This window comes from Lissotriton vulgaris, chromosome 10 (assembly GCF_964263255.1).
Source record: "Lissotriton vulgaris chromosome 10, aLisVul1.2, whole genome shotgun sequence".
Taxonomy (NCBI): Eukaryota; Metazoa; Chordata; class Amphibia; order Caudata; family Salamandridae; genus Lissotriton; species Lissotriton vulgaris.
In genome coordinates this window covers 327,463,805-327,491,208 of record NC_141698.1, presented here as the reverse complement: position 1 = coordinate 327,491,208, position 27,404 = coordinate 327,463,805, and the positions used below count along the sequence as shown (strand labels likewise).

The 27,404-nt window shown below is 44.0% G+C and overlaps 1 protein-coding gene across 2 annotated transcripts in view; it reads left to right on the top strand.

Annotated features, from left to right (window-relative positions):
• The window catches only part of VIPR1 (vasoactive intestinal peptide receptor 1), an 849,588-nt gene that overhangs the window by 808,838 nt on the left and 13,346 nt on the right, over window positions 1–27,404 (top strand). For both annotated transcript variants that reach the window (XM_086941106.1, XM_086941107.1), the window contains exon 11: window positions 15,078–15,207. In XM_086941106.1, the coding sequence (XP_086797232.1) occupies window positions 15,078–15,207 (130 nt within the window). The remainder of the gene's footprint in view (window positions 1–15,077; window positions 15,208–27,404) is intronic.

Here is a 27,404-nt window from a genome sequence, read left to right as displayed (position 1 = left end):
GTTGATAGTTTGGTTTGTACAGGTGAGAACACATGCTGAGTTTTTCGTTCTGAGAATAACCTAACCCATATGTGGGTTTGCTTGATTGTACTTGTGAGATATTGGTAGGTGAGCCGATGTAGGTAGTTGGAAGCAGTGAACATTATTGGTTAGTATTTATTGAGTAGTGGGCTGGGTTGCAGCCCTTTTGAGTCTCTAACACTTGGAGGTAAGTGATGGGTTATGTTAGTTTATGTTATTTGGAAGGGGAGTCATGTTTGTGGATTTGGTTCTGTGGGAAATAGAGGTGATGGTTAGTTTTAGTATAAGGGTTTTTGACTCAAAGATCATGTTTTAAGAAATGCCATAAAAGTGGTCCTTAATATTTTAATTTGAAAAGCCGATATGGCTACGGAGGTTATTCTATAGGTTTGTTGCAAAGGCTGAGATTTTCCACTGACTATGCTTTTTTGGAGGCAGGATTCTGGAACACTTAGAGCTACGTTAGATATCAGACATTGGATAGTCCGAGTTATTGAAAAATTACGTAGAGGGAAATCAGAGTCCTGTTTTTCTTTAGATTTTTTTATTTGAACTTCCTATATTTAAAGAAGCAAGAATGATACAAGCTGAGAGCACATAGTGATTACATGCGTATAAACATAAAGCAAATCACAAATAAAACAATACATAGAATGTCACTATAAACCACCTAAGGAGAGCCAAGGGCCCAGGTAGGGGAGTGGTCCAACAAGAGGGACCTGCACAAATGTCAAAGCGGTCCATCAGGGTCCAGGAAGAAGATGCGACCAGACTCACCAAACCCATGTACAACCAGAGTGGGGAAGTGGTCAACAGGGGGAAGAAGGGGGAAAGGTTCCCCTGGGAGCTGGCAAGGGAGGTGGGAGGGGAGTGGCAAATTGAGGTGGTGTACAGGAATGGTGGTCCATTAGGGATATCAAAAAGGTACTAGGGCAACACACAGCAGGGCGAAAGGTCAAGCAGCCCACAGCAAGGTAACCCAGCAGTAAGGTGGCACAGCAAGATACCTGTACAAACCAGCCAGACTTTTGAGGTAACAACCCTGTGCAGTTCCCTCTCCAAACACACTCCAGGAAGCGAGGCATGGGGAAGCAGATGTCAGACAAGAGGGTGATCTCCAAAGTCTCAGGATGTAGATCTTGGCGATGGCCAGGGCAGTGGCCAACCACCTGGACTGTTGATTCATGATGGCTGGAAATTGGACAAAGTCATGAAGGAAAGCAGGCTGCACTTTCCAATCTCCCAAGTGTGAGGCAACACCTGTCTAATTGTTGTGGTGACATAAGACCAGAAGGCAAAGCGTAAGGCATGCCCAGAACAGGTGAACAATGTCCCCTCCATTGTGCCGCACCTCCAGCACGTTGCAGACGGGCGAAGGGAAGACCTACGGAGACGGAGAGGTGACCAATGCCAAAGCAAATGATGCAGTACCTTGAAATAGGTGAATTTAAGACAGATCTCCCTGAGGCACTTATCATGGTCGGAGATCAGATCTTGCCATTCGACTTCTGAGTATATAACCTGCCACCTAACCGTCCACAATTCCCGCAGAGAGTGGGCCAGTGGAATCGAGTATAGGCAGTCCACCAACATCCGGGACAGTCCGAATACTGTCCCTTTATAGGTGCTCCACTTCCAGAGGTAGTACATCAGTGGTGAAGAAGGCAGGTCTAGTGGGAGAAGAGCCCAAGGTGTGATGAAGACAGCGCTGCAAGCAATGGTAATCCCAGACGTGGCTTGGGAGGAGGCTGTGCTGTTCCTGAGCCACTGCAGAGGTTTTGTAGGCCTCATTGTAGACCAGGTTGAAGAGACCCTTTAATTTGAACGTTGGCCAGGTGGGCTCCTAACCTCAATCAATAATGAGGGGTTACACTGAAATGGGGCCTGTGCATAAACTATGGAGTAGCTCCTCAGCAACACACAATGGCGCGTGTCCAGAGTGGTATGGGTAATGTATGTAAGGGGTGGCATAAAAGTAGGCCCCGGGCTCCAGCATCCTCATTGGCCCTTACAGAAGAGTGGCTAGCCAGCAGAAAGCGTTCTTCCCCCATTTGGTGTGGTAGGGTGGAAAGTGCAATTTGTCAGTGTTTAGCACCCCCATGTGTCTCAACCTCTTGTGTTTATCAGCGTCTTCCAAGCTGCCGACCTTACAATGGGGCATGGAGGTTTAGGTGCACCGAGTTGGCTCGCTCGTGGAAGGGCCTCAACAAGTCCCAGTTGAGCCCTACATCCCACCATCCTTTTTCAGGGACCAGAGCAAAGAGATGCTGAGTGCTGAGGCTTCCGCGAAAGGGTACTGTCCTAAGCTAGGAGAGCCTCTGACCCTTGGCACAGATGCCCCATTGTCATGTTTGCGGCTCCCCTTAGGGAAACGATGCTGGATACCGCAATGCTAGAGGTTGACAGAAGGGTGCTTGATCGCCGCACTCTGGTTGGAGCTCAGCTAGTGAGACGTCATATTGCCCAGACTTCAAGCTCCACCAAGAGTACTGATTTTCTCCTGCCAGTTTATTGTTTGCCTATGTAAATTAAACTCTGCATTTGATCTATCTGGTAATATTAATCTGCCTGCTGCAATTTGACATAATTTCCGTTTTTCCGTGAGGAGACAGGGGTCATAACAATCGAACACTGACATAGTCCAGACAATACATGCCTAGGTTGACTGCAGTCTGCAGATTTAATGGATATGCCAGGTATGATAATGGGTGTATAGGGGCTAAAAAAGCATGTTTTTATTATGTTGTTCATACGGAATTTTAGTGATATGTTTCTCATAAAGTATTATGCATTGATAAAATTGTTGGTTGGACACTATCCCATATTGTACCAGGAGCATGGAGCTCTAGATAGGTCGCCCTCTATGAGGATTTCTGTTTTATCTGGGTTTACTTTAAGGTTGTTATTCCTCATCCTGAAGTTGACCTCATGGAAGCATTCAAGTAGATTAAGTGTCAGTGAGAAGGTCTATTTATTTTGACAATTATCTCTGCACAATATGTATCATTGGCACAGGTGTAAAATGCTGGGCTGACAATTAGATTCAATGAGGCTGGTATAGAATTAAAATCTTTAAGATTGTGAGTCATTGGATTATATTTGGTAGGCCCCACAGGTCCCCCGATAAATGTCTGAATGGTGAGAATCTAAGTCATGGTTTGTTACCTGTCGGTGGGGAATGCAGAGCTTCACTATGGATTTCCAGGTCCTTAACCCTGAACAGAAAAGTGTGATGGTTGTCAGTTTCTACGGCTTTGGACACAATTATAAGGGTAATGATGTACAATGGGTTTTTCTTTCTTTAGATTTATATTGATACTGAAGCAGGTTCTGTATGTCTTGGCATGAAGCAATCTGCGCTCACAGTGTTGTGTCAGTGCAATAAAAATGCAGTTTTAAGGAGCTTCGTTGAGTAATATATGCTTGGACGTGTGGTTTGCAGGACTGTGTGGAGTAAAGCTGTCTAACTGAGCTTTAGTTTAACCTAAATGTTTTTGTTTGTTGTCTGTGCGCAGTGATTGCCTGGAGAGAATTGTTCCAAAGGGTGCAGAGAGTTTTCAAGCAGAATAATTGAATGTGCGTTATTTTTTATTTTTTAATTTTTTAATTTTTTTTATTTCAAACTATTCATCGAAAATAAAATTTACAGTATAAAGCGTCAGCGGTGAGACAGATCGGCCCACCGACCAAATGCTTCTCCCAGCTTAGCTCTTTGGAAGATAGCAGTTTCTTCACCTCTAAATTAGGTGCAGAAATTGAAGGCTTGGCAGTGTGATACACCTGTCGATACGTAGGACGGCTCCCCCTGTTCCTAGCTCTGAATGATGCCCTACATATTTAACAAATATTGATTGAGATTTGGTCAGATAGGGGCTTTCACGACTCAGTCACAGCTTCCTTTGCATAGAGGCTGGGAAGTCCACCTTTCATTGGATTTGGGGGTATAAAAAATTGATGTCATGTCTACCTGCATTAGGTGATAGGCAGTTTGAAAAGAATGTAACCTGGATTTATGGTCTCAGACTTCAAACTACATCATTGATAAGCGGCAAGCATTAACAACTGAGGTAATGCATGGGTTTATGGGGTAACCATGAGCCGTTTTGAATGGGCGACTGGTCAAAATGAGAAATTATCAATCCTAGGTCAGTGGAAATTTTGTGGCTTGCACAATCATACTCAGGCCCACTGAATTAGTGATGGGTTTGTTTGCAGGACTCATTTAGGTGGTATACTGGACTGGATGCAATTAATTTCCAGTCTTAATGAAATAGGCAGTAAGGTCACATGTAGTGCATTCAAACCGTGCAGTGGGCACAGTTCATAAGGGTACCAGACCCGAATGGTATTTCATCAAGCATCTTTTGTGTTGTAAAATGATGCAGCACCAAGTTAATGTTGCTCTTTAGGCATTGGGCTTTGCTTATGAGGTGAAAGTCTTGCAGCCATAGATATTTCATGGTGAAGCCTTGCAGCAGTCGGAAAAGTGCTGCATTCTGAATTGTGATATTGATTTATTCCAGGGTATAATCCATGCCTGAATGCCAGCACAGAGGCAAGAAAGAGTTCAGCATCCTCCACAGGGTTGTAAATAATCAAAAACCGAAACTACACTGATCTAGCCTAGAAAGCATGCATAAGGACCTATGCTAATGTGTTTTTTTTTTCTGGTGACTGAACATGAATGGACAAAGTGCCGTTAGCAGCAGTGTCATCAGCTTTCAGAATTTGGGCAAGTGGAGTTGGAGAACCTGGACAATTTACATTGCCGCAACGTTGGCTATATTTCAAATATCATTGTTCTTGTAGTTATGATAATGATATTGTGAAATACAGACATTCTGAAATACTAACATAAATATCCTGTCCTGAATATAATTCATAAAACAATATTATCCCATGCGGTGCAGGTTTGCAAATAATAACAACAATGGGAGTCGTATTTGTATAATCGATATGAACAATATGATATCCGTGTCAGACGATATTCTAGACCAATATTCTGGTCCCATACCAGCAAGCGGGATACTCCCAAAAAATGAAATGGGTGCATACCCATAGAGCGGTAGGAAATGTATATGGTTATGTTCATTGCCTTTGAGTGCTATCCAGTGCACCACCACAGGTGGGCTCCAAGTACAGTAGTGTTTCTTGTTGAAAGACCAGCAATTATTGTCCCTAAAATTTTAGGACACTGATCGAGGTCTGTGTAATTCTAGCCTGTGTCATGAAGGGATGGGTGAAATGCCTTACAGCAGCTGGATTGTTGGGGATCCAGAACATCACGATTGTAGGATTGATGACTCGGTAGGACACTGGAAGACGCATTATTTCAGACACTAATAATAATAATTTTATTCCATGATTAATTTAAGTCTTACAATTAGAACAATCTTTAATACACACCCTTTAAAACATATCAATAAGTCTAAAATTCTTAATAATCTTAATCAGACAATGTCCACAGATTATACCACAAAATATATCATAAACATGAATTCAGTCAATCATTTTTGCAAGACAAATAGGCAAAACTTAATATGGATAATTAGCAATTATAATGTCATTACTTATGTGCAAATTCGTATGTGTAGTGCAAAATGTATCCCTAACTATTTAAAACGTCCAAATTTACTGTGCTCGACTCACTGGCATCCATTTCTTTTTTTGCAAGTATAAAAAAGTTGGTAAAGTTAGCGTTCATTATAATGTCCATTGGTTTAAAACAAACTACCTAAGCTTGTCTACATGTTCGAACACCTCTATCAATTAAGCAATTTTTCAAATATCTCTTTCTTTCAGCCATCATTTATGCACATATGCAAATCAAATGAGTAATATTTTCTTCCCACAGATTGCATAGTCTGCAGGGAGTCGGCATAGATGGTCTCGGCCAAGGCATCACATGCTTTAGGCCTGGCAGGGTGCCAAATCTGGCTTTCATAAATATATTATTGGTTTGTGCTGTCCAAGGTATTACTGAATATGGTTACATTTTAAGAACCGCATATTCGTTCACTAACATCCATGCATGCGATCTCCCAATAAACAATTCTTTATGTTTCAGACACCATCTCAAAGCTGGTAGTCTCACTGGAGCTGACACTAATGTGACTCCAGCCTCAGTGATTTCCTCCACCATGGTCTGGAGTTTAGAGGACAGTGCCATTTTCTCTGCACTCTATCCCTTTAATTTGAGTTTTGGCAGAGGGAATTTTATCAACAAGATCTACATTAACAAGACTGCATGATTTGGTGGATGCTGCAGTTCGAATGACAGGCCAGAGTGAAATACAGAGGCATGAGCCGGAAGTTGTTTGGACACCTCCCCTTTTTCCTGCCTGTTTTTGAGTTAAGAGATGGAAGTTGTGTGCCTCATCTTAGGTGGAGCTAAGGAAAATTTAGAATAATAGGGTGTCAGTTGGATGCGGGAGCTAATTCACTCCCCAAGGAAGGAGTAGTTGCAGGGTACTTAGGTTCCAACTGAGTGACTTGGCTTAAACCATTTACTAGCCTATATTTGGATCAAGAGGAAAAGGAGTCCAGTCAACTGGAGATGAGATACGTACCTCGGGGTTGAGAGCATGGCAGTCGGCGGAGAAAAAGGGTCATGGTGGGTGGTAACTAGCTGTGGATTTAAAGTGATTTACCCAGAAGTGGGGTTGTGGCCCACTGCACAAGTAGCTTGCAGGACAGTAAAGGGATTTCGTCTGGACCATTTGAACAACCTTTGCTTTATGTACTTGTCTTTGTTGCTCTCACCTCAGTAGATATGTTTGCAGCCTTTTGGATCCCTTATCTTTTTTAACAATAGTTTAGATTCCTTTGTAGCGCTGTCTGAGCAAATGCATTTAGTGTGTATACAGTTGCCTGCTGTCTTTAATGATTTGCAGTTTTTTGCCATTGTTAGCATTCTAACAGAATTGTTAAAAGTATTTATTACTTGAACTTGTTAATTCTGTCTGTTACCAGCAACCTTTGTGCTAAATGCCTAGTATCACTTTCACTGGCATTATGACTATAAATAGTTATCGAAAGCAATTAAAATATGAAGTGAAGTGAGTGTAGTAATGAAAGGACTAGCTTGCAATTTGAGTAAGTTAGTTCCTCCCTGACTCTCATATTTAGAAGTATAGGTAAAATGTGGTCACATCAGGTACATGCATCATTGGTGCCGTTTGCGATTCCTTAATTGCGAAAATTAAGGAATCGCAATTAAGGAATCGCAAACGGCAATGCATCAAGAAATCGCAAAAGTTTTAGCTATTTCTTAATATTCCTTATTTGCGATTCCTTAATTGCGAATCGCAAATAAGGAATCGCTTTACATTGATTCCTATGGGCCTAGAGGCCCATAGGAATCAATGGGAAGGCATTTTCATTTTGCGAATTCGCAATTAAGGAATCGCAAAATGAGAATGCAATTTCAAGGGTGCAGGGGGGGGTGCAAAGGACCCCCCCCTGCACCCCTGGAATGTCACGTAAGTACATTTTACTCACACATGTCCCAAGGGCATGTGTGTGTAACATGTAAGTGCCAAAAATGCATTTATTTGCATTTTTTTACACTTTTCGCAAAATTACCATGAAGGTGTACTTCATGGTAATTTTTCCCTACAAAATTGCGAATTCGGCAAATAAAATTAATCTTGCATAGCATTTAGGAAATCGCAAATTTTGCGATTTCTTAAATGCTATCGCAATTTGAGAAATCGCAAAAAATTGCGAATTCTTAAATTGTGATACATGAAAAATAAATTATGCTTCCCAATAAGTCATTTTGGAATCGCAAACGGACGATTTTTGCGATTCACACCGATTGCGATTCCAAAATCGCTTGATGCATGTGCATAGAGCATTGGCCGGTCAGTTCACCTACACTGATGAGCTCTGTGGCTCGAGTAGTTGCCACTGTCTGAGATGTCACTTTCAGAGACTTATCTAATTGTACATTTAATGAGGAGTTGTTTCTGGAAGAAAAGTTTGTCGCAGATTCTTGCCCTTGGATACCTCTGCCTCCGAGCCTAAAGCCTTAACTAAGATTGCTCCTGGTGATGTGTTGACAGCTTGTCAGAGCAGATGTTGTTGGTCGTCCATAACTCCCAGGACAGGATGGTTTGTAGGAGGAGGTCAGCAGTGATTTGCACACCTGGGGTACTCATATATTTTTCTCATAACGCAGACCAGTGATAGAGACATGAGCAGAAAGTATCTGTCAGGGTCGAAACAAATCAAAAGAAAGTGAAGCAACTCTGATGAGAACCTGATTCTGAATAAAATATGTTTCCCAGGACCTGTGGTAGAATGCGAGAGGGAAAAAGAGAAGGCGCTGACTAACACTGGTATGATTGGAGTAATGTTTGTCAACCCATGTATGCTTCAGATAAATATTTTCATCGAGTATATTGTTTTAATTACTCTTAGTGCTAAAGTACCTTCTTTTGAAAGGTGGTATTGATTAGTCTCGTAATTTAGTTGCTTTTTAGTGAATTTCGCCCAACTGTTTTGTCTCAAGCTTTGAGAAAGAATATGTTTTCGCTTATTTCTGAAGCTGGAATGGCTGCCATGTCAAGGCAAATGTTGACACACTGCAATTATTAAAGAATTACAAACGTAACCATTAGTACTTTTCTTCTCGCTGTAATAATTGCCCAAAGTGCGGATTAAATTTGGATTTCTCCGATGGAGTCAGGCAGTTTTCGTGTAAGCAGTCTTTCAGGCTCATCAAAAAAAGTAAATTGTGTACTGTGATATAATTATTAGCTATGTCACAGATTTTGCTTTTTAAAATGAAATACTAGTGCAAGATCCATAAAGGCATTTCCAGCTGTAAACGCACATATATACAGTAAAATGGCATATGTTTTAACTACTAGATATTAACAAAAGGATATTGTAATTGTATAAATCCAATTCTGCATGTGCAAGTCCCCTGAATAAGGTGGAGCTGGGGGTAATTATGCCCAGATAGTCTTCCCAGTAAAAGAACGACCATAAGCATGTAATGGGCATTCACCGTCTTATCATCTACCCCTTCCTCTAACAGAAGTGGACAGAGATTTGTTCCTGCAAAAGGAAATCCACTTCTTTTTTTTTAGGAAGGGGAAGGGAAAACCCCACAATTGGTAGAAGTGTAGGAGAATTGGTCTCTCTATGGGAAATTTGTTTTCGCCCATGTAAAAAAAAGAAGCGAGAAAAAAAATGTGGAATTGCTCAGTTGGACTGACATTCTACGATGTGGAATTGTACCGGGCATACAGGTTTTCATTGGGGCCAAAGGGCCTTATTAGAGTTTAGAGGATGGGATACTCCTTCATAAACATGAAGGATAGTCTGTCCACCGTATTACATGTAATATAGGATAAACCACACTTGTTTGAGACAGAGTATCAGGAGCAGCGCGTGCAGGAAAGAGAGGTGGGGTGGGGGGCAAATCAACAGACTACGGCAAGGGAAAATGAAATAAATAATAACATTTTCCCTCGTCGTCACCTGTCGAGTCCTGAACGTTTCCAGCTCCATCGCCCCACCGCTCTTACCTGCACGGGCCGCTCCTGCAGAGTATCCCATCCACCAAACTCTAAATCAGACCCATAGTAACGTCTTCAAAAGTCACATGACTGCCCTACAAAACTGCCTGAAAATCTGCAACCGGGGCATCTTCCCAGGCACCCTACAGGGAATGTTTGAGAAATGGGAAAACCAACAATCTGCATCCATGGGAGGCACACTTTTTGGGGCGCAGATTTATGATTCCATGTTCGAATCATTCCATGTCTTTTGATCTATGCTCAGGTCACTTGTTATTCTGTGTATTAACAAGGTCGGCTTTGCGAATGAAGTGGTGTAGCAAATGAGTATTTAATCAGAATGCTTTTTAATATCCAGAAATAGGATACAAGTCCCGGAAATGTCGCTGCGGTTGGACTTTGCCTGCAGGTATAGATATACACTAAACAAATAAACATACACAGACTTATTTATCTTAAGTACTGCAGTGGAGAAAGTCACTTTACTGCGCTGCATTACATGGAAAGGAGAGGAATGCACTGTATTTATCTCAATACGACCATTCCTGCGTTTCCTAAGCTTTGGCGCACAATGGGCTGCCTAGTGCCACTGCAGCCATCCTTGCATAATGGTGCAAGGGTGCCTACTTTGCATGCAGGGTTGCTTTTGTGCAGTAAGGGACACTTTCTTGCACAAAAACAATCCCCTGAGGCATACCCTCTATCTCTGTGTGCTGCACAATGCAGCACCCATAGAAAGAGGAAGTAACTAGAATAAATAAAAATATTTCTCCTTGTTATGCCTCCCTTGTGAAAGTGTACTATTTTTGTGCATTTCGGGGTCTACCATTAATGGTAAATATGGTAATGCTTCAAAATCCATGGGAGTTGCGGGGGAACACTCACACCGCAACCATGGAATGCCTCCCTGGGGCAGAGTAATGCAGCACAGTGATTTGTGCTGTGTTGCATTACTCCTGATTTGTCAAGCCACTCAGGGGCATGCTAAGTGCCTTGCATTGCTTGATAAGTCGCATTTTGGGGTTGCATCACCCATGTACGCGTGCCACCCCTGTGATAAATAGGGCCCGCATGGTCTCATTAGTTGGCAGGAATTTGAAGCATAGACACCAGAGGTTCAGCAGCCAGCATATCCACTATACAGTCTGACCTTCACAAATTTTCAACCCTGAAATTGCAGCACTCAGATTTACTGGGTGCCTTTTCAAGCAGTTTTTCACATTTCAGTGAAAAACTAACGCTGACATTCTTCACCAGTTCTGAGCTGATGGAACATTTCAGCTGGACTGCTGTTTAGTGGTGGAGTATTGAATGGGAGGGCGGGTGTGACAAGCATCCCTGTGGCTGTTTGGGTGGAGCATTAGCTGCTCCCATTGGACTGCAGTAGGCGGTGGGTTATAGCTGTGGAATACTGCTTACCTCAACTCCATCTCCATCCTTTGAACTTCTCTGAGAGGCCCAGAACTATCGGGCGGGGAAACTTCAGATCTAGTAATTCTAGCACTTCAGATCTGATCATTCTAGGCCCCGAAACACCCGCCACTGCACTCTGAATTACTTTACCCAGGCTTACCACTCTGGGTGAAATAACATAACTCGTAATGAGGGCCTCAGTGTGCATACCTACAGGAACTCAGTGGATTCATGTTAATGCACTTAAAGTATAGGTACAATGATTTAAAAACATATATTACATATGAACGACCTACTCAAAAAAACACATGCTAAATTTTGGACAAGGTTTGGTGAGTGGTGTAACAAAGGCCCTCGCCTACCCCTCAGTTCAGGGGGGCCCCTGAGCTCCAGAGGGGGCTCTCGGCATAGTACCCTGTGGTAAGATCTCCTAAGTGAGCCTGGAGGGGCCTCCATGTACTTTGCAGGGTGGCCTCCTTAATTTTCATTACGCCACTGGGGCTGATGCACTGTTTTCGAAACTATTGCAGTGACAATTTTATTGCTCCTGAAGATCATGGCCTCTCCTCCCTTTTGATGTAGTGCCAAGAGGCCACCATGGTAGTGTACGATAATTTAATGAATAATATATATATATCATGTGAAGATGAGAAGGAAAAACAACCAGAGTATTCTTCCAGAGGTTGCCCAACGGGTTGAGTTAACATATGTGTTAAGGTAGCAACTTCCTCTTCTTCTAGCAAATGCTGTCTCTGACGTTGTGGTGGCCCCTATCGCCACCACAACGTCACTTTTAGTGATGGTGTGATGGCGATTGAGGCTTTGCCTTATTTGCAAGGCAGCGTTAAGCCACTTAACATGGCTTAACACTGCCTTATAAATAAGGCACCCTTTCACGCTGTACTTAGCGTGAAAGAGGAGGGTAATGGGTGTAGCGGTAGGTGTTTCACCTCAACACCCATTGATTTTGATGCTTCCCCTATTTACAAGTGTGGCGTAAATTGGAGGCAGAGACAAAATAAAGACCAGGGAAAACCTGTCAGTACAAATAGAGATTTGTGCCCTCTCTTTACTTTTACTAATGGAGGTTGTACGTTTCTGAGATGAAGAATATTATTCTAGTACTACTCCTCATAGTCATAAATGTTTTAGTAAATAGACACATAACTCTGGAATTTGTGGTATTCCCAAACTTCCCAGAGGAACTTCGTTGTGGAAAGGCAACTTCTCACCCCTTCAGAGGGATTTACTGATGCTTAATATTACAACATCATGGTTGCAATATTGCACTCACTTGGATAATCGGTAACCTTTTGTGAATAACTTGCACTCTTACATGCAGTTATTGGCACTTGTAAATTAGATTCACACTGGGACTAGGTTTTCCAAAAGAGGCGCACGTATTATCAATGCTATCATGGTGACTGTATTGCTGAAGAATGTGTTTTCCATTGTTTCATCTTTCATGCTTGAAATCAAGATGGTGATGTTGGCAGATTACTACAATTCGACTTTTAGAACCCTTTGAATTCAATATCTCAGAGTCCAAAACATAGCAATACAATATTTGAAGTCAGTAATAAAAATCTGCAAAATTGAAAATACAGATTTTGAAATGGAATAGTTTTGAGTCTTCTAACAACCGAGCTTACTCTCTTTTTGGGGTCTGTAAAGACAGACCATGCTTACAGTATGTGACAAACTAGAAGAGTCCATGCTGTTCATCTCTTGCACACTACAAGATGGTCATGGTGTTCATTTGTGGCACACGAGAAACCAGTCCTTAATTTGTGCCAGAGGTTACAGATGGTGGACACCCACACTCATTTTTTGGGGAGAGGGAATGTTTTCATCATCAGACTTTGACCGACCACAAGAGACAGAAAGGCAAAAAAGGAAAAAGGAAGATGGAAGAGAAAGAAGGGGAATAAAGACAAATGGAATATGCAGAAATGTAAAATGACAGCAAGAGTGTGATAATGAAGCAGGAAGTTTAGGGGGATGGATAAAAGAGGCATGAGGTGAAATTAATAGTGGGTGGACTTAGTATTCAGCAACCCTGGCAGTGTCAGTAGTGAGGTACTAAAAAATCCTTTGGTCCCTGGACTTTGTTAACAAATGAAACGCGGGGCTGTGTGTTATGGCATTCTTCTGGGTCAGTTTCAGTTTGCAAATTCTTCTGGCATTGTTCAAGTTTTGCCAGGCCTTCTTAACATGTAATCATGTTTTTCTCTTCTGCCCAGATCAGATTTTTGTAATTCTACTTTAGTAATGTATTAAAATGTATCACCTTCAAGCAGGAGCTGTTCAACATGTTCCAAAGGGCGAGAATATCAAGATAACCACAAAAAGTTAATTTGTATGGAATGATTCTGGATGCAACTCATTACATAGTCCGTAGATATCCTAACATTTGTCAATGGTCTGGACTTGTCAAAATATGTTGGACACAACTGGTAGTGTGATGGAACCAGGCATGCATTTACCATGCCTGCTGGTTCCATGCACTCTCAACCATGTAAGTCTTAACCACGCATATGCCTTTACCATGCATGCCTTTACAATGAAATATGCATTGTTAAGGTATGTTTGGCAAAGCCATATCCCTGGTTATGACTTGACAGGTAAGTCTTAACCCCCAACCCCTACACCTGCCCTGTGTCCTAAAACTGCCCTCTTCCTCCTGAAAACCAGCCCCCTCCCCGGTGAGCCCTAAAAACGTCCCTGCCCCATCCTAAAAACTATCCCTCCCTCCCCAAAGCCCTAAAAGCTACCCAATCCCTGCCCCACACCCAAAGCCCTAAAACGGCCCCCAAGTTCACATCCTGGCACCTAAAACTACCTTTCCCTTCTAGGAGCCAACCCCCTCCCCTCCAGCCCTAAAACCTTCCTTGCCCCCTAACCCCAAAAATCTACCCGCCCTGCGCTAAGCCCTAAAAACTACCCCACCCTGAGCCCTAAAAATGTTGCCGACCCCACCACAGCCCTGAAAATAACCCTACCCCCTGCTCTGTAAACTACCCTGATCCCCCCCAGCTCTGAAAACTACTCTGACCACCAAAGCCCTGAAAATTGCCCGACCCCCCAGCCCTGAAACTACCACGCCCCAGCCCTGAAAACTAACCTGACCCGCCCAGCCCGGAAAACGTCCCGACCCCCAGCCCTGAAAACATTCCCCTTCAGCCTATGCAAACTATGCCCCACCCCCCATAACTCTGCCGCAGCCCCACTTACTGCATCCTCTGGCTCTCACAAATCCTTTCTGCTTCCTCCCAGCAGCAGCTAGACCACGCAGTGCCTTAACCATGCATATGCGTGGTTAAGGCATATGCGTGGTCAAGGCATGCTTGGTAGCGATTGCATTGTTGGAACACGCGAGGCTGAGCAAACATTGTTCCGACTATTTGCCAACACCACTACCTGGGAGGAAGCCTCGGACAGCGAATTTAGTGAAGACTACTAAGTTTGTCAATTATGTTGTGCAGTGTAGAGATAATTACATTGAAAACATTAATCAATTCCTGTTAACATTTATAAAGTACTAGCTCTCATTTTGACAAAGCAATGTTTTGGGAGTATGAGCAAGCAGTTTGCATCTAGATGCTGTGGTAGAGGGATGGGCACAAAATCCTTGTGCTCTTTTCATTTGCTGATAGGCCAGACCATTTGGGAAACAGTTTGCTCTAGGTACCAGACATAGGACGGACGGGTTACTCCATCACAAATGTGATGGATATCCACTCCACTCTAATACAAATGCCAATGACTATAATGTACTTTAAAAACGGGGGATAGGATTTCCATCACATTTGTGATGAAGTAGCCCATCCAGCAAACTCTAAATCAGGCCCATAGTGTCCTCCTATCGGCAAAAGATTTGTAAAATCAAAGCAAACCATGTAGCATTGGGCAATGTTTATTTTTCAGTAATGAGAAATAGTTTATTGGTGTCACTAGTGATGGGTTTGTATATGATGGTGAGGGACTTGGCACTGTTTTGGCTCAATATTTGCTTATAGTGGGGGTTGCCAGCTACACACTACAATTATCCCAGTTCTTTACGGATCCCTGCACTGCTTTGTTATTAATGATTTCTATTTTTTTCCTGAATAGGCGACTGGCTAAATCCACACTACTGCTCATCCCTCTGTTTGGAATTCATTATTCTATATTTGCCTTCCTGCCTGACAATGTGAATGTGGAAGTCAAGCTTGTCTTCGATCTTATAGTCGGATCCTTTCAGGTGAGCAATCATTGCCTCTGTTGCTTATTTAAGTTAAGAAAGCAAGTGAGCAAAAATGCTAAGAAAATGTTATGGTATTCAATGGGTATTTTGAGAATCCATACCAGCAATGGGAGTCTAAATGTTCCTCGCCACTTCCCATGTCTCCCACTAAATCATTTAAGAGTGTGTGACAGTCTCAATGAGTGTGGCTCTAAGACACCAGGTCCAAAGCCAAGAAACCAATCACAGGTGGCACAGTCGGGACAGTTGGTTGAACCCATGGCTTATCTCCACTCTCCTCTGCAGACGCAGTAATAGTCCCAAAGATTTGCATAACTCCATTTGTGATATATCTACATTTGAACAATATCAATATTGTCTGTGCCGCTGTTATACCTGTTAGCCTTAGGATGGTCTTCCAACAAACATTTGCCTACTTACCTTCAATTTCATTGGACTTTTGCTTTTGATGGTCTTAGGACTCTGTGCTCTTTACCACTGCTCTAAAGTGCTTATGCTCACTTCTCCAAACATGGTTTAATTGGCATGTACCGAATTGGCCTACTAAATTTACTGATAAGCCCCTTGTAGAGTGGTATCCCATAGACCCAGGGCCTGTAAATTCAGTGCTACAGGTGGCATGCAGCTCTTAATGTGCCACTTACTTAAGTAGCCCTTCAGAACATGTACCAGGCCTACCATTACAGTCTGAATGCAGTCTCCCACTGCCATGTTGACTTGTCATTTAGCCCACCTTGCCAGCCTCTATACTTCCCTTTTTATTACCTATAAGTTTTCCCTAAGGTAGGCCCTATGTAGCCCATGGGACAGGGTGCTGTGTATTTAAAAGGTTGCCATGTACTCTTAGGTTTTACATGTCCTGACAGTGAAAATACTCTCAACGTTCTTTTTCACTACTGTGAAGTTTCCCCCTCCATTAGGATAACATTGGGGATTCCTTATTCCATTTAATAAGCTGTCATTCCTAACTGGGAGGAGGTGGATAGATCATGTTTGCTACCAATGAAATTAAAATGAGAGACCTTCTTGAAGGGTAAACTTGTATTTTCATTTCTATTATGAAAGTACCAATTTTAGAAAGATGGCATTGTCCTGCCCTTTGTGCCTGCAGCTAGTCCTGGGTCAATGATTGAGTGTAGCTGATAGATAGACCTTTTGAATTCCACCCAGACAGTGACAAAATATAAGGATTAGGTGTGCCTGAAAGAGCCATCTGCTAGCAGAATAGGGGTGGATCTGAGCACAGCCCCACTAGCATATGACTAGACTGTGATCTGTCTTCCCACAGAAGGTCTATTAATCCTGTATTATCACTGCAGCCAGCTTGGAGCCAGGGCAGGGGAGTCTGGGAAAACAATGTTCCTTGAAGAACCTTTCCAGAAGCTTCTCCTGTCTTCCAGAAGAAGGGCAGCAGGGTTTAAAATAGGACCATCGGATCCACTCTTAGGTTCACTACTAAACCTGTGGAAGGTCTCTCAGAGGACTGCCTGCTGCTGTGACATGCTGTGTATTTTGCCACATTTCTGCTGTACCTGGAATGACTGCCTGCCTGAAACCTGCCTTGAACCATCCTTGGAGGCCAACCCTCCTGTTGAGTCATGCATCTATGCCCTCACCCAGGACTACCAAAAGTGACTCCAAGGGCTAGTTAGTTGGCCTTGTGTTCAGAGCCAAATGGAGATAACAAGCGCCCACCATCTTGAACCCGCACCTGTACCCAACTTGAGTGAATCCTGAACCCCCAAGAGTTGTCTCACTAGTCGTGGACACTTGGATGTGGTGCTAAAGCTGCCCAGATGGCCATTTCTCAAACCTGAGGACAGAATTTGGCCAAAACATTCCAGAGAATCAGACCAAGACTGGGAGGAACCTGCTTACCTTTCTGCCTGAGGTGCATCACCAGCCAGATTGACATTGCAGCTTCTCCTGCTACGTTCTTCTCCACAGCAGCAAATCCATTTCAGTGATCTTTCACCACAGGGGTATCCGACATCATAGAACTGTCACCAGCTAAAGTCTTCAGCCTAATTTTTCAACTTCCATTTCGATGACTAAGGCTGAACATAGAAATTTTCATTGCTTCTTCGACCCAAGGCCAGCCGGCGATGGCACTCCCTCATTGAACACCTCCTGCAGCCTTGCACCACTGAACTTTACCTTGTCAGACATTTTACTCCAGAAATTGTTCTAAGTCCGAAGGTAAGCGATGGCTGGCCCCAATCCACTTCTTGTATCCAAACCGTGCTCCATCATGGTCGACCTTAACTGTCGACTTCGTCCCTACTCTGGGGCTCGGTTGGAGGCTTTCTGAGTCACATCATAGGTTTCACTTTTGACCTTCGCATTACAATGCAGGCGGTCGAAAGTGAAACCGGCCAGTCATTCCATCTATATTCCGACAGGCTCAAGGAGGCCATCGGCCAGTCAGATGCCTCACCGTAATCCCTAATGACAGCTTTTCCGGGATTACAATGTCAGTTTCTGACAGGCTTTCCATGTCAGGATTTCTGATATGAAAAACCAGTCGGAAAGTGACTTTGAGGGCCCCTAGCAGGGCCCCCTTTTCCCTGCAGTCCCTGGTTGGACGCTGTGGGGGCCCCTGTTAATCCCTGCACCATGTGGCAGGCACCGTGAGGTGCAGGGATTACCAGAAAATCCAATTTCTCCATAGGAGCTTGTGCTATGGCCAGTTTACGGCCGCAGCACAAGCCCCGATAGAGAAATGAGAATATGCCACCGCACCATGGGCGGTCGCATTGCAATAGCGGTGTCAGTGGTCTGTCAGTCCCGAGACTGCAACGGTGTTGGGTGGGCATAAGTGCGCCCGACATCGTAATCAGGCCGTTTATGTCCTACAGTTTTACTGATTGTATTTTTGTGGTTTTTGGTGCCAAATAATGTATTTAATTATACTCTATATTTAGAAATTGATTTGGGATATTTTTTCTGTTGCGTTTTCACTTTATTGCTGTTTGTGTGCTGCATACATACTTTACACATAGCCTCTACGTTAAGCCTGACTGTTTTTGTGCAAAAATACCCAGGGATAAGCACAGGTTAATTTTAGTGACTTTTAGTGGTTCACCCTGGAAGGAATTGTGGCTGTTACATGACCAGGGCTCACATCCCAGTCAACCAACAGCCCAATTTATCACAGCCACCAAAAGACCCTATGAGCGAATTTTTTCAAATGGTCAATGTTGTATGAATAAAAATTCATGTATTTAATTTGTTATTTCCTTTTTGAATGTGCTGCAAAACCTTCACTTATATTTACTGTGTTTCTGGTAATGAACAATACTGAGAGCTACGCTTTAAGTAAAATTGCAATAAGGTATGGATCTCCCCATACATGTATTGGTTTAATTAATTTTCAACTAACTTATAATAGCATAAACATTCCAGATGAGTCTGCTTATCAAAACAGTTTCTGATTATCACAACAAATAAGCAATCTGTGCCACATTAAAGACATCTGGAGTAATCTTGGTTAACATTGTTGCAACTTCCTTAAATATAAACAAAATCAAATCAACGTTTTTCAATATGACAGGAGAAAAATTGTTTGAATTTTGGGCACTTCTAAGAAGATCTCAAGTATTTTAGGAAATGTATTACAAATACATAAATAAAACTCAATATTGAGTTCAAATCAGTGAGGTTAAAGAAATTCAACTAATATATTGCGTAAAGCTTTTTAGAATACAGAAGTTAAAATATGCTGGTGCCAGATGGGATTCACAGCACGCTCATCGACTGTTTGTAAATGTAGCAGCCATCATAGAACAATAAGAGAAAAATAGAGTTTGATTTACTATAGCATCCATTTTTCAGATGCCTTTCGTCATTAATCACTTCCCAGTACTACTAAGCCACTCGCTGACTGATTACACATGTAAAATAGTTCCATTAGCATTCTATTGTTGGTGGAAAGAAACACCCATACAGACAACAACACAAACAGTGAAACAAATACTCATGGGAGCTTATCCAAGATGTCATTGAAAATTTCTCCATTTAGTGGTTGTGCTAATGATTGAATTGGCTGATCCAACATCCGTTTAGGTATCAATTACAATATGTTTTCCATGAATGGTGTACAGGCCAAATATAAAAAAAGGCCTAAATGCCCTTATCGTAGTGATAAACTGATAACCTCTGTCACAGGCATTGTTCTTTGCTGTTAATTAGGGATGTGTAAATGTGATTTAGACACTTGCATTGAACTGGTAACGAAAATCTAAATTTGACATGTATTCAAGACCACTTACAGACGTGTCTCTTAAGTTCGCATCTAGGCCGGTTTTATAAAACAGGGGCAAACACTGAACGTTAAAACAGAGTAGCCAGAAAATCCTAGGATTCAAAGATTTATTTTTTGGGTTAACTCCCCAATGAAATATATAAAGATGTATGTGAAGTTCATTTTAAACACACATTCGGAAAAATCAGAACCAGAGTTCCAATGCACATTGGACTTTCTAAATCTTAAATTTTAAACAGAGTTTACATTTATAGAAGGAATTCAGGTTTTTCCATATAGCACCAGTAATATATACATTGACAGATACAGATTCCATATTGTGTCAACAAAGCAAATAGTGTACTAAGTTTGACATAGCTCATTGTACTCACCTCTGCTTGATAATCAATCCCTATTCCTTAAAACATGATGGGGCACATTTACTAAACTTTCACGCACACAGGGTAGCAGGCAAAGTTGCTGTGCTATGTTGTGTGAAAGGGAGAGAGCAGAAATGCTGCACATTTAAAAAGATATGGAGCATTTCTGCTCTCTTCTTGAGCTGGTGCACTGTGTGCAGCCTAGCACTAAAGCAGAATCCCTTGCACCATAGTGAAGGGGTGCCTGCATTGCGGACAGGATTGTTTTTATGCAGGACAGGAACATTTCCAGCACAAAAACAATTCTTTGTGGCATTTTCACCTTTCAATGTATGTGCTGCAGAATGCAGCATGTGTGGAAGGAGGAAGTAAGGAGGGGAAATAACAATATTTGTATTGTGGCATACTTGTATAGCGCAACCTGTCACCACAAAGGGCATCCTGGCGCTTTGACCCGTACTCAGTAAGAAGCAATAGCTCAGCCTATCCTAGGAAAAAGATAAGTTTTTAGAGCCTTTCTGAAAGGTAAGAAATCTCCAAGGCTTCTCAAGGAAATAGGCAGAGAGTTCCAGAGTTTGGATGCCGCTACTCTAAAGGAGCGGCCCCCCATCCTCACTCTCTGGAATCGCGGGACTACCAGTAGCCTGGATGACGAGGAGCGTAAAGCTCTAGCTGGACAATACCAGGCAAACATTCGCCGCAAAGGAATGGGGCCCAGATCATGAACAGCCCTAAACACAATACAAGCTGCTTTGTAGCGCACTCGTAGATGAACTGGCAGCCAATGGAGTTCTTGCAATGCTGCCGTGGAAGAGCTGTGGTAGGGGCGAGAAAGGGCGAGTTTGGCAGCAATATTTTGCACCCTTTGCAACTTGCCCAGGAGTGTAACCGGGGCCTCCAGAAGTAGTGCGTTACAATAGTCAAGTCGACTTAGGATGGTACAACGCACTACTTCTGGTCTAGCTTGCACAGGGAGAAGAGGAAGGACCTTACGCAGCATGCGGATCAACATCATACATGTTGAAGAGATCTTATTCACATGTAGATCCAGCTGCAGGTTGGGCCCAAAAGTGACGCCCAAATTGCGCGCTGATTGTGCCGCAGATACTGTCTCAGAGAAGGACGGAGGCCAAAAGTCCACTGGAAGATCGCGAGGAACCCGATCCGCGGAACAGTGTAAGACCTCCGTTTTCGTTCCGTTGAACTGTAGCGAGTTCAACCGGAGCCATTCCGCTGTCGCCTGCATGCACCGGTGAAAGGTCTCCAATGAGACTGCGTCCTGTCCCTCCAGGGAAAAGACCAGCTGGGTATCATCCGCATAATTAAATGCGGAGATACCAAAGGTTTTGATGAGCTGGACTAGGGGGCGGAGGTAGACATTAAAGAGTATGGGGCTGATGGCCGAGCCCTGAGGTACTCCTTGTCCCACTTTCCGCTCCTCTGAACTGAAGGGGGGTAACGAGACCCGTTGCTGACGGCAGTCCAAATAGGAGATTAACCAATCCCTCGCTTTGTCACTGACCCCGCACTCCTCCAGCCTAGAGATCAGGGTGGGATGGCTGACCGTGTCGAACGCGGCCGACATGTCGAGCAGCACCAGGAATGCTGCCCGACCACTGTCGACTCGCGCCCGCAGGTTGTCTAGCACGGTCACCAACGCGGATTCCGTCCCATGCGCTGGGCGGAAGCCAAATTGCGTTTCGTCCAACCAGCTGTTCCCTTCTAGAAAACTGGACAGAGCGCGGGTGACCAACTTTTCCATAATTTTAACCGGAAAAGGAAGCAGGGAGATTGGCCGGTAGTTAGAGAGGCAGGCAGGGTCGAGCGTAGGTTTTTTTAACAGCGGGGATACCACTGCCTTCTTCCAGCAGCTTGGGACAGTAGCTGTCTCAAATGACTGACAGCAGATAGCGTGCAGGGGTTGGAAGAGGTCCTCTTGAAACACCTTCCATAATCTTGGAGGGAGAGGATCCAAAGGCGAACCAGAAGAAATCGTCAAAGCTAGGTCGCCGAACTCCTTCAGGGATGGAAGGGGGAAACTACTCAGCAGGGGTCGACTGGCCTCGCTCGCCGGAGCTCCCAAACTGAGAGTCGGCTCCAAGGAAGAAGAAAAGGGCCTCCTCTGCTGGGGTCGACTGGCTACGGTCTCCGGAGCTCCCAAGCAGAGGGCCTGATCCAAAGTGGGGATAGAGGGGCCACTCAGCTGGGGTCGACTGGCCTCGCTCGCCGGAGCTCCCAGACTAAGAGTCGGCTCCACAGGAGGAAGAAGAAGGCTACCCTGCTGAGGTCGACTGGCTACAATTGCCGGAGCTCCCAGGCAGGGAGCCGAATCGGGGGCAGCTAGGGGAGAACAGTTCAGCTGGGGTCGACTGGCCGCAGTCGCCGGAGCTCCCAAGCTGAGGGCCTGATCCAAAAGAAAAAGAGGAGGGCTACTCAGCAGGGGTCGACTGGCTTCCGCCGCCGGAGCTCCCAAGCTGGGAGGCTGCTCATCTGGTCGGGGTCGACTGGAGGGCATGACCGGAGCTTCCTGACAGAGATTAATAACCCTCTGCAGGGGTCGACTGGCCAACTCCTCCGGAGCTCCCGCCTCAGTGGTGGAATTCCGTGGGTCCTGCAGGCCAGCTAGAATTTTACGGATTTTTTCCTCAAAGGCATCCGCCAGAGAGTCACAAAGAGCCTGCGACGGGGGAACAGCACTGGCCACGCACGTAGGATGAGCCAGGTCCTTAACGATTTTAAAAAGGGCCTGAGCCTTGTTTGGGGCCTGATTCAGAGTGAGTTCAAGAAAAGTCGCTTTCGCTATCTTAATTTGAGCTTTATATTTGTGCATAGCAGACCTAAATGTGGTTTTCTCAGAGTCTCGGTACTGTTTCCTCCAGACCCTTTCCGCACGTTTGCAGTCAAGTTTGAGCTGGCGAAGTTCGCTCGTGTACCAAGGACTAGCTCGGTTCACCCTCCCTCGCGACTTCCGAAGGGGCGCTAACTTATCCAGCGAGCTAGCTATAGACTGACAGAAGAGGGTATAACTTTCTTCGACTGTATTGCCAAGTTTGAAGTCCTCGTCAAGGATGTTCGGCAATGGAGTCGTATTTAGAATGCGGGACCAAGGTCTCTCTAGCTTAGCTAGAGGTAGTCCAGCCTTACGCGAAGTAGGGTCCTCCGACCAAAGGGAAAACCTGATTAGAAAATGGTCCGTCCAATATTGGCACTTAATATCCACGAGTGAAGCCCATTGAGGATCCGCAAACACCAGGTCCAAAATGTGGCCTTTCTCCTCTCTACACCTTACTTTGGAAGGCGTAGCATCTTGACGCATTTCCAGGTTTACAAATCTTTGTAAATCTGGAAATGTGCCAAATCCCCATGGTGGATACATGGGAACACCCATGCTCTACCCATGGAATACCTCCCAAGTGGAAATGAATGTAAAGCAGTGCTAGCAGCTGTCTTGCTTTACATTTCTTTACGAAGCCATGCAAGGCCAGTCAAATCAGGCTTTGCGTGGCTTAGTAAATATTACAGAAGCCTTTGCATGGTCCTTGCATCACCTTACTTAGTGCAAGGACAATGCTAAGGCTTCATAAATATGGACCTCAATCTTTAAGAAAATGTCACCACCCTAAATATTAAGACATACATGAGCATGATAGAGTACAAGACTAATGGCTGGAAGTTATTGAAAATATATAGTTTTCAACACTTAGCTTAAAATGTTCAGCATTTTACTAGAACGCAGTCTTACTCACAATTTAAAAAACATGTTTTATTTCATGAAAAGTAAAGTATTGAAACAATGGACTTTAATAACTGTTTAAAAATATGGGTGGGATGTGGTGGTGGAAGGCTGGCATGGCACAAGGAGATTAAGTGAACTCGATGGGCAGGAGGTGGTGGTGGATGGGCGGCTGGCAACCAAAGCTAAACACACACCAAAGGGCAAGCAGGAAAGAAATAATAAACAAGCAGGAGGTAGGAGGAGGAGGAGGAGGCAGGTACAGTCCAAGGAGAGGGAGTGAACATGGGCGCAAGCGAGTTCCTGAGCCTGAATAAGCAAAAATAAAAAAAGAGTGTTCACAAAGCAATGTGGGAGGGCAGGTTTGATATACAGGCGGAGAGGCTTTAGAAGTGGTTTTGAAGTAAGTGGTTTATTGAAAACAGATGTGGTTGGGGCTGAATAGTTAGGTAGTTCCTTGGGTTCCTCCTCGTCAGATGATTCTGCAGATGAGCTGGTTGTCTTGTTTTCCTTCTCCTGGTCTCCACGGTGGTCGTCCCGGAGGTTCATAGGAGGGGAATGAGACAAAGAAAGGAACCATAAGTATTCTGTTTTCTGGTTTAGTGTATTGGTTTCCTACACCACACCGTCTTGCTCACTATTGGGCTTAATTTGTGATAAGAAGAAAAGTAAGTAGGATTAAGGTTCTTGAGGGTCCAAGAAAAGTAAGTGAAAAGGGAGGAAACAGGAGTGAGGGTTAGGGGCCTAACATCGTGTTCAGGAACAGTAGTCCGACCGCAGTGTCACTAGAATGATGACCTAACCAGTGGAGTAATTCAGCATAAAGTCAGGTGGTCGATATCTTAGGGGTCATGCAGCGTTTAACAAATACGTATACCCTTAACGTATATCCTTAGTGCCTTTGAAGCCTACCCGACACCACCTCCCACTTCCCTCCCAAACACATAGAATAAAATAACTTACAGGCCCCGCCGCAACTCTCATCCGAGTTGCGGCCGCTCTTCAGCCTCCTCCGGACACCACCAGTCTTCACACCAGCTTTCGTCTCCGTCCTGGCTCCCTGGTATCCCGGTGTCTCGTCTATCGGGTCCCGCGTCTTCACTCCGCTCTCCCGGGTCTTCAGGCGTTGAGGTATCGGGTCCCGCGTCTTCTCTCTGCTCTCTCCGTGCTGTGTCGGGTCCCGCGTCTTCTCTCCGCTCTCTCCGTGCTGTGTCGGGTCCCGCGTCTTCTCGGCGCCTCCTCTCTCCTTCCGCGCCACTGACTACCTCCTCCCCTTGACCTCCTGGCCTTTTTATTGGTTTGAGGCCGCCGCTTACTGTTGACGTCGAGTCCACTGCCGGGTCACGCTGCCGGTCGCGTTCCTGTGAAAAAACAGTAGATGGTGGAAGTCCTGTATGCTGTTGCCGTGCCGGCTCCCGAGTAAAAGGTACGTCATCCAGGGTGATCCCCGGGTCCTCCTCACAAGCAATTAATACCATGAAGAGTAAGAGCACATGTAACAGGGGCAGTCCTCATGGGAGTTTACAAAAGGAGAAAAGGAGGGACTACTGAGCATATTAACCAATGAAAAGCAGCCATTTACAAAGGACGGTAAAAGGAGGCAATCAGAAAGATGTGCAGTGCTTAAAGCCCATAGTCTACATACAAATACGATGTAGGACCCTGTCTGCCAGCCCTATTTCGGGTCAAAAGGATTATCAGCTTTCCCTTAGTGAAACCCTGTTGTTGCTATTGATGGAAACAAACAACTTCCAATGAAGTAGGGCCCTTGAAGTAAAGCCACCACATCACACACAGGGAAAAGCTTGGTAGTAGTACCAGAAAACAAATAATGATCCTTATAACTGAGAGTTGTGGGGCTCATTAGAGTTTTCTTTATCAATAACAGATTCCTCCTTGGGGTTTGTTTTTGAAAAACACAGAAATGTAAATGTTTGGTTGACGCCCAACAAAACTGAGGGCGACTGTCCACCAAAGTGAATCTCCATGACAACAGTTCCTTTCAATGTACAGAGATGGCCGCTGTGCCAGAGATCATCTCTAAACAGGATGGACTACCATCTGACAGAGTGGTGGATGGTAAGTACTCCACCACCCTGAGGATGGTACTCCATCTGCCAGTGTCTAAATCTGGCTGCCATTTCATATTGCTAGTCAAAAGGTTGATGTTTCCAGAAGCATGCAGTGCCCTATACTATATAACAAATATCAAATTACTTTACTGTTGTGGAAAGACATTGTTTTCCCTTTGAAGTTGAGTGAAGGAGGAAAACTTTTGGCCTTCATAAAACTGGAACAAACGTTCCTAGAATTACTTATATTGTTCACTGCAAAGTTTTAGAAACCGAGCCTCATCAGCCAGATGTCCCACCAAATAGCAGTGGATGATTTCTGACTATGGCACTCTCTGTCAGCAGCCTTCAGTTGTAATCTGATCATTTCTGTCCTTACCTTGAGTGGCAGCAGGCAAAACTGTGCTGCTCTGCAGCAATACCAGACATTTCAACTCTTGGAGAGGGGATTTTGGCAGAGGAGAAGTATGGCCCTGTGCAGCAGCACTAATGTGTTCTGTTTTCCACCAGTGCTCCCTTTTCCCATTCATTTAGTTTGTCAGTTCCACAATTCATAAAGCAAGTCTTCATAGTCTTCCACGATCATAACCCAATTTAGCTATGATCTACTAGTTAAATCTCACTTGGAACGATGCAGCTAAGAAGCAGTGACACTCAAACTTGAATATAAAAATATGAAGACGAGAAAGCCAAGTCTCAATTCTTCTGTGGAGTAACTCTTGAGCTTATACAACTCTTTCCCTACTGAAATGTGTTGCCAGAACAATCTAACTTTCCCAAAAAAAATTAAAATCTATCTTTTGTTTTAGTTAATTCTGTTATAAAACTCACCTACTGCTATGAACATGACCCTCAGAAGCAAACTCTTTACACAATGACTTTAATCTTGCATCACTTTCTAGCCTCCCCTATTCCATTTCAGTTTTCACCTTCTCAACCGTCCATGTACGCCCCTTTTCCTTCTCCTCTAGTGTTCCCTCTCCACTGTTTATCTTCCTTTCTCTGACCTTCGTTTGCCTCATAGCTCTTGCCCTATTCCTCCTCTTCTTCCTCTCCTCCTGCTCCCCTAGATCTGCCTTACTCTATTCTCTACCTCCTCACCTCTTTCTTACCCTAGTCTCCCACTTCAACCCACTCCCTTCTCTTTTATCCCCTTCCCTTCTTGTCACCTGCAACATCTGTCTAGACTACTCTTAGCTTTCTACCCCTATTCTTCCTCCCCAGACTTTCTCACCCTACTCTTTTTTTCCGCAAGTAAATCTCTTGGCTATTTTCTTAACTTACAGTGAGCTCCACCCTCATTCTTCTCTCCTCTCACTTGCTCTCCCCAAGATCTTCTTGTACCTTCTTTCTTACCTTTGTCCTCCTCTTACCTGCACTCCCTCCTCCCCTCTCAAACTACTCTGCTCTCCTTACCTCCACCTCACTACCCCTTCCAACCTATCAGTTTATCCCTCCTTAATCCTACTCCTCCTTTCCACGCCCTCTCCCTTACCCGCCACATAGGTTAACCTCACCACCAGATTATGAATGCCCTCCTCCCATTTTGGATGTTGTGTTCCAGTTTCTTTAAATTGTGTAGTGTAACTCTGAGATTTGACTCTCTTTGTTGCTGTTTTCTCAGAGGTTTGTTGCATCTTCGGGTAGAGTAGCACTTTATAAAAATGTAAAATAAATAAAAATAATAATGTATGTTTTTTTTTTAATAATAGAAACGCTAGATGCTCATCTTTACAATGGTTTACATCCCTACTTATTTTAAGAAT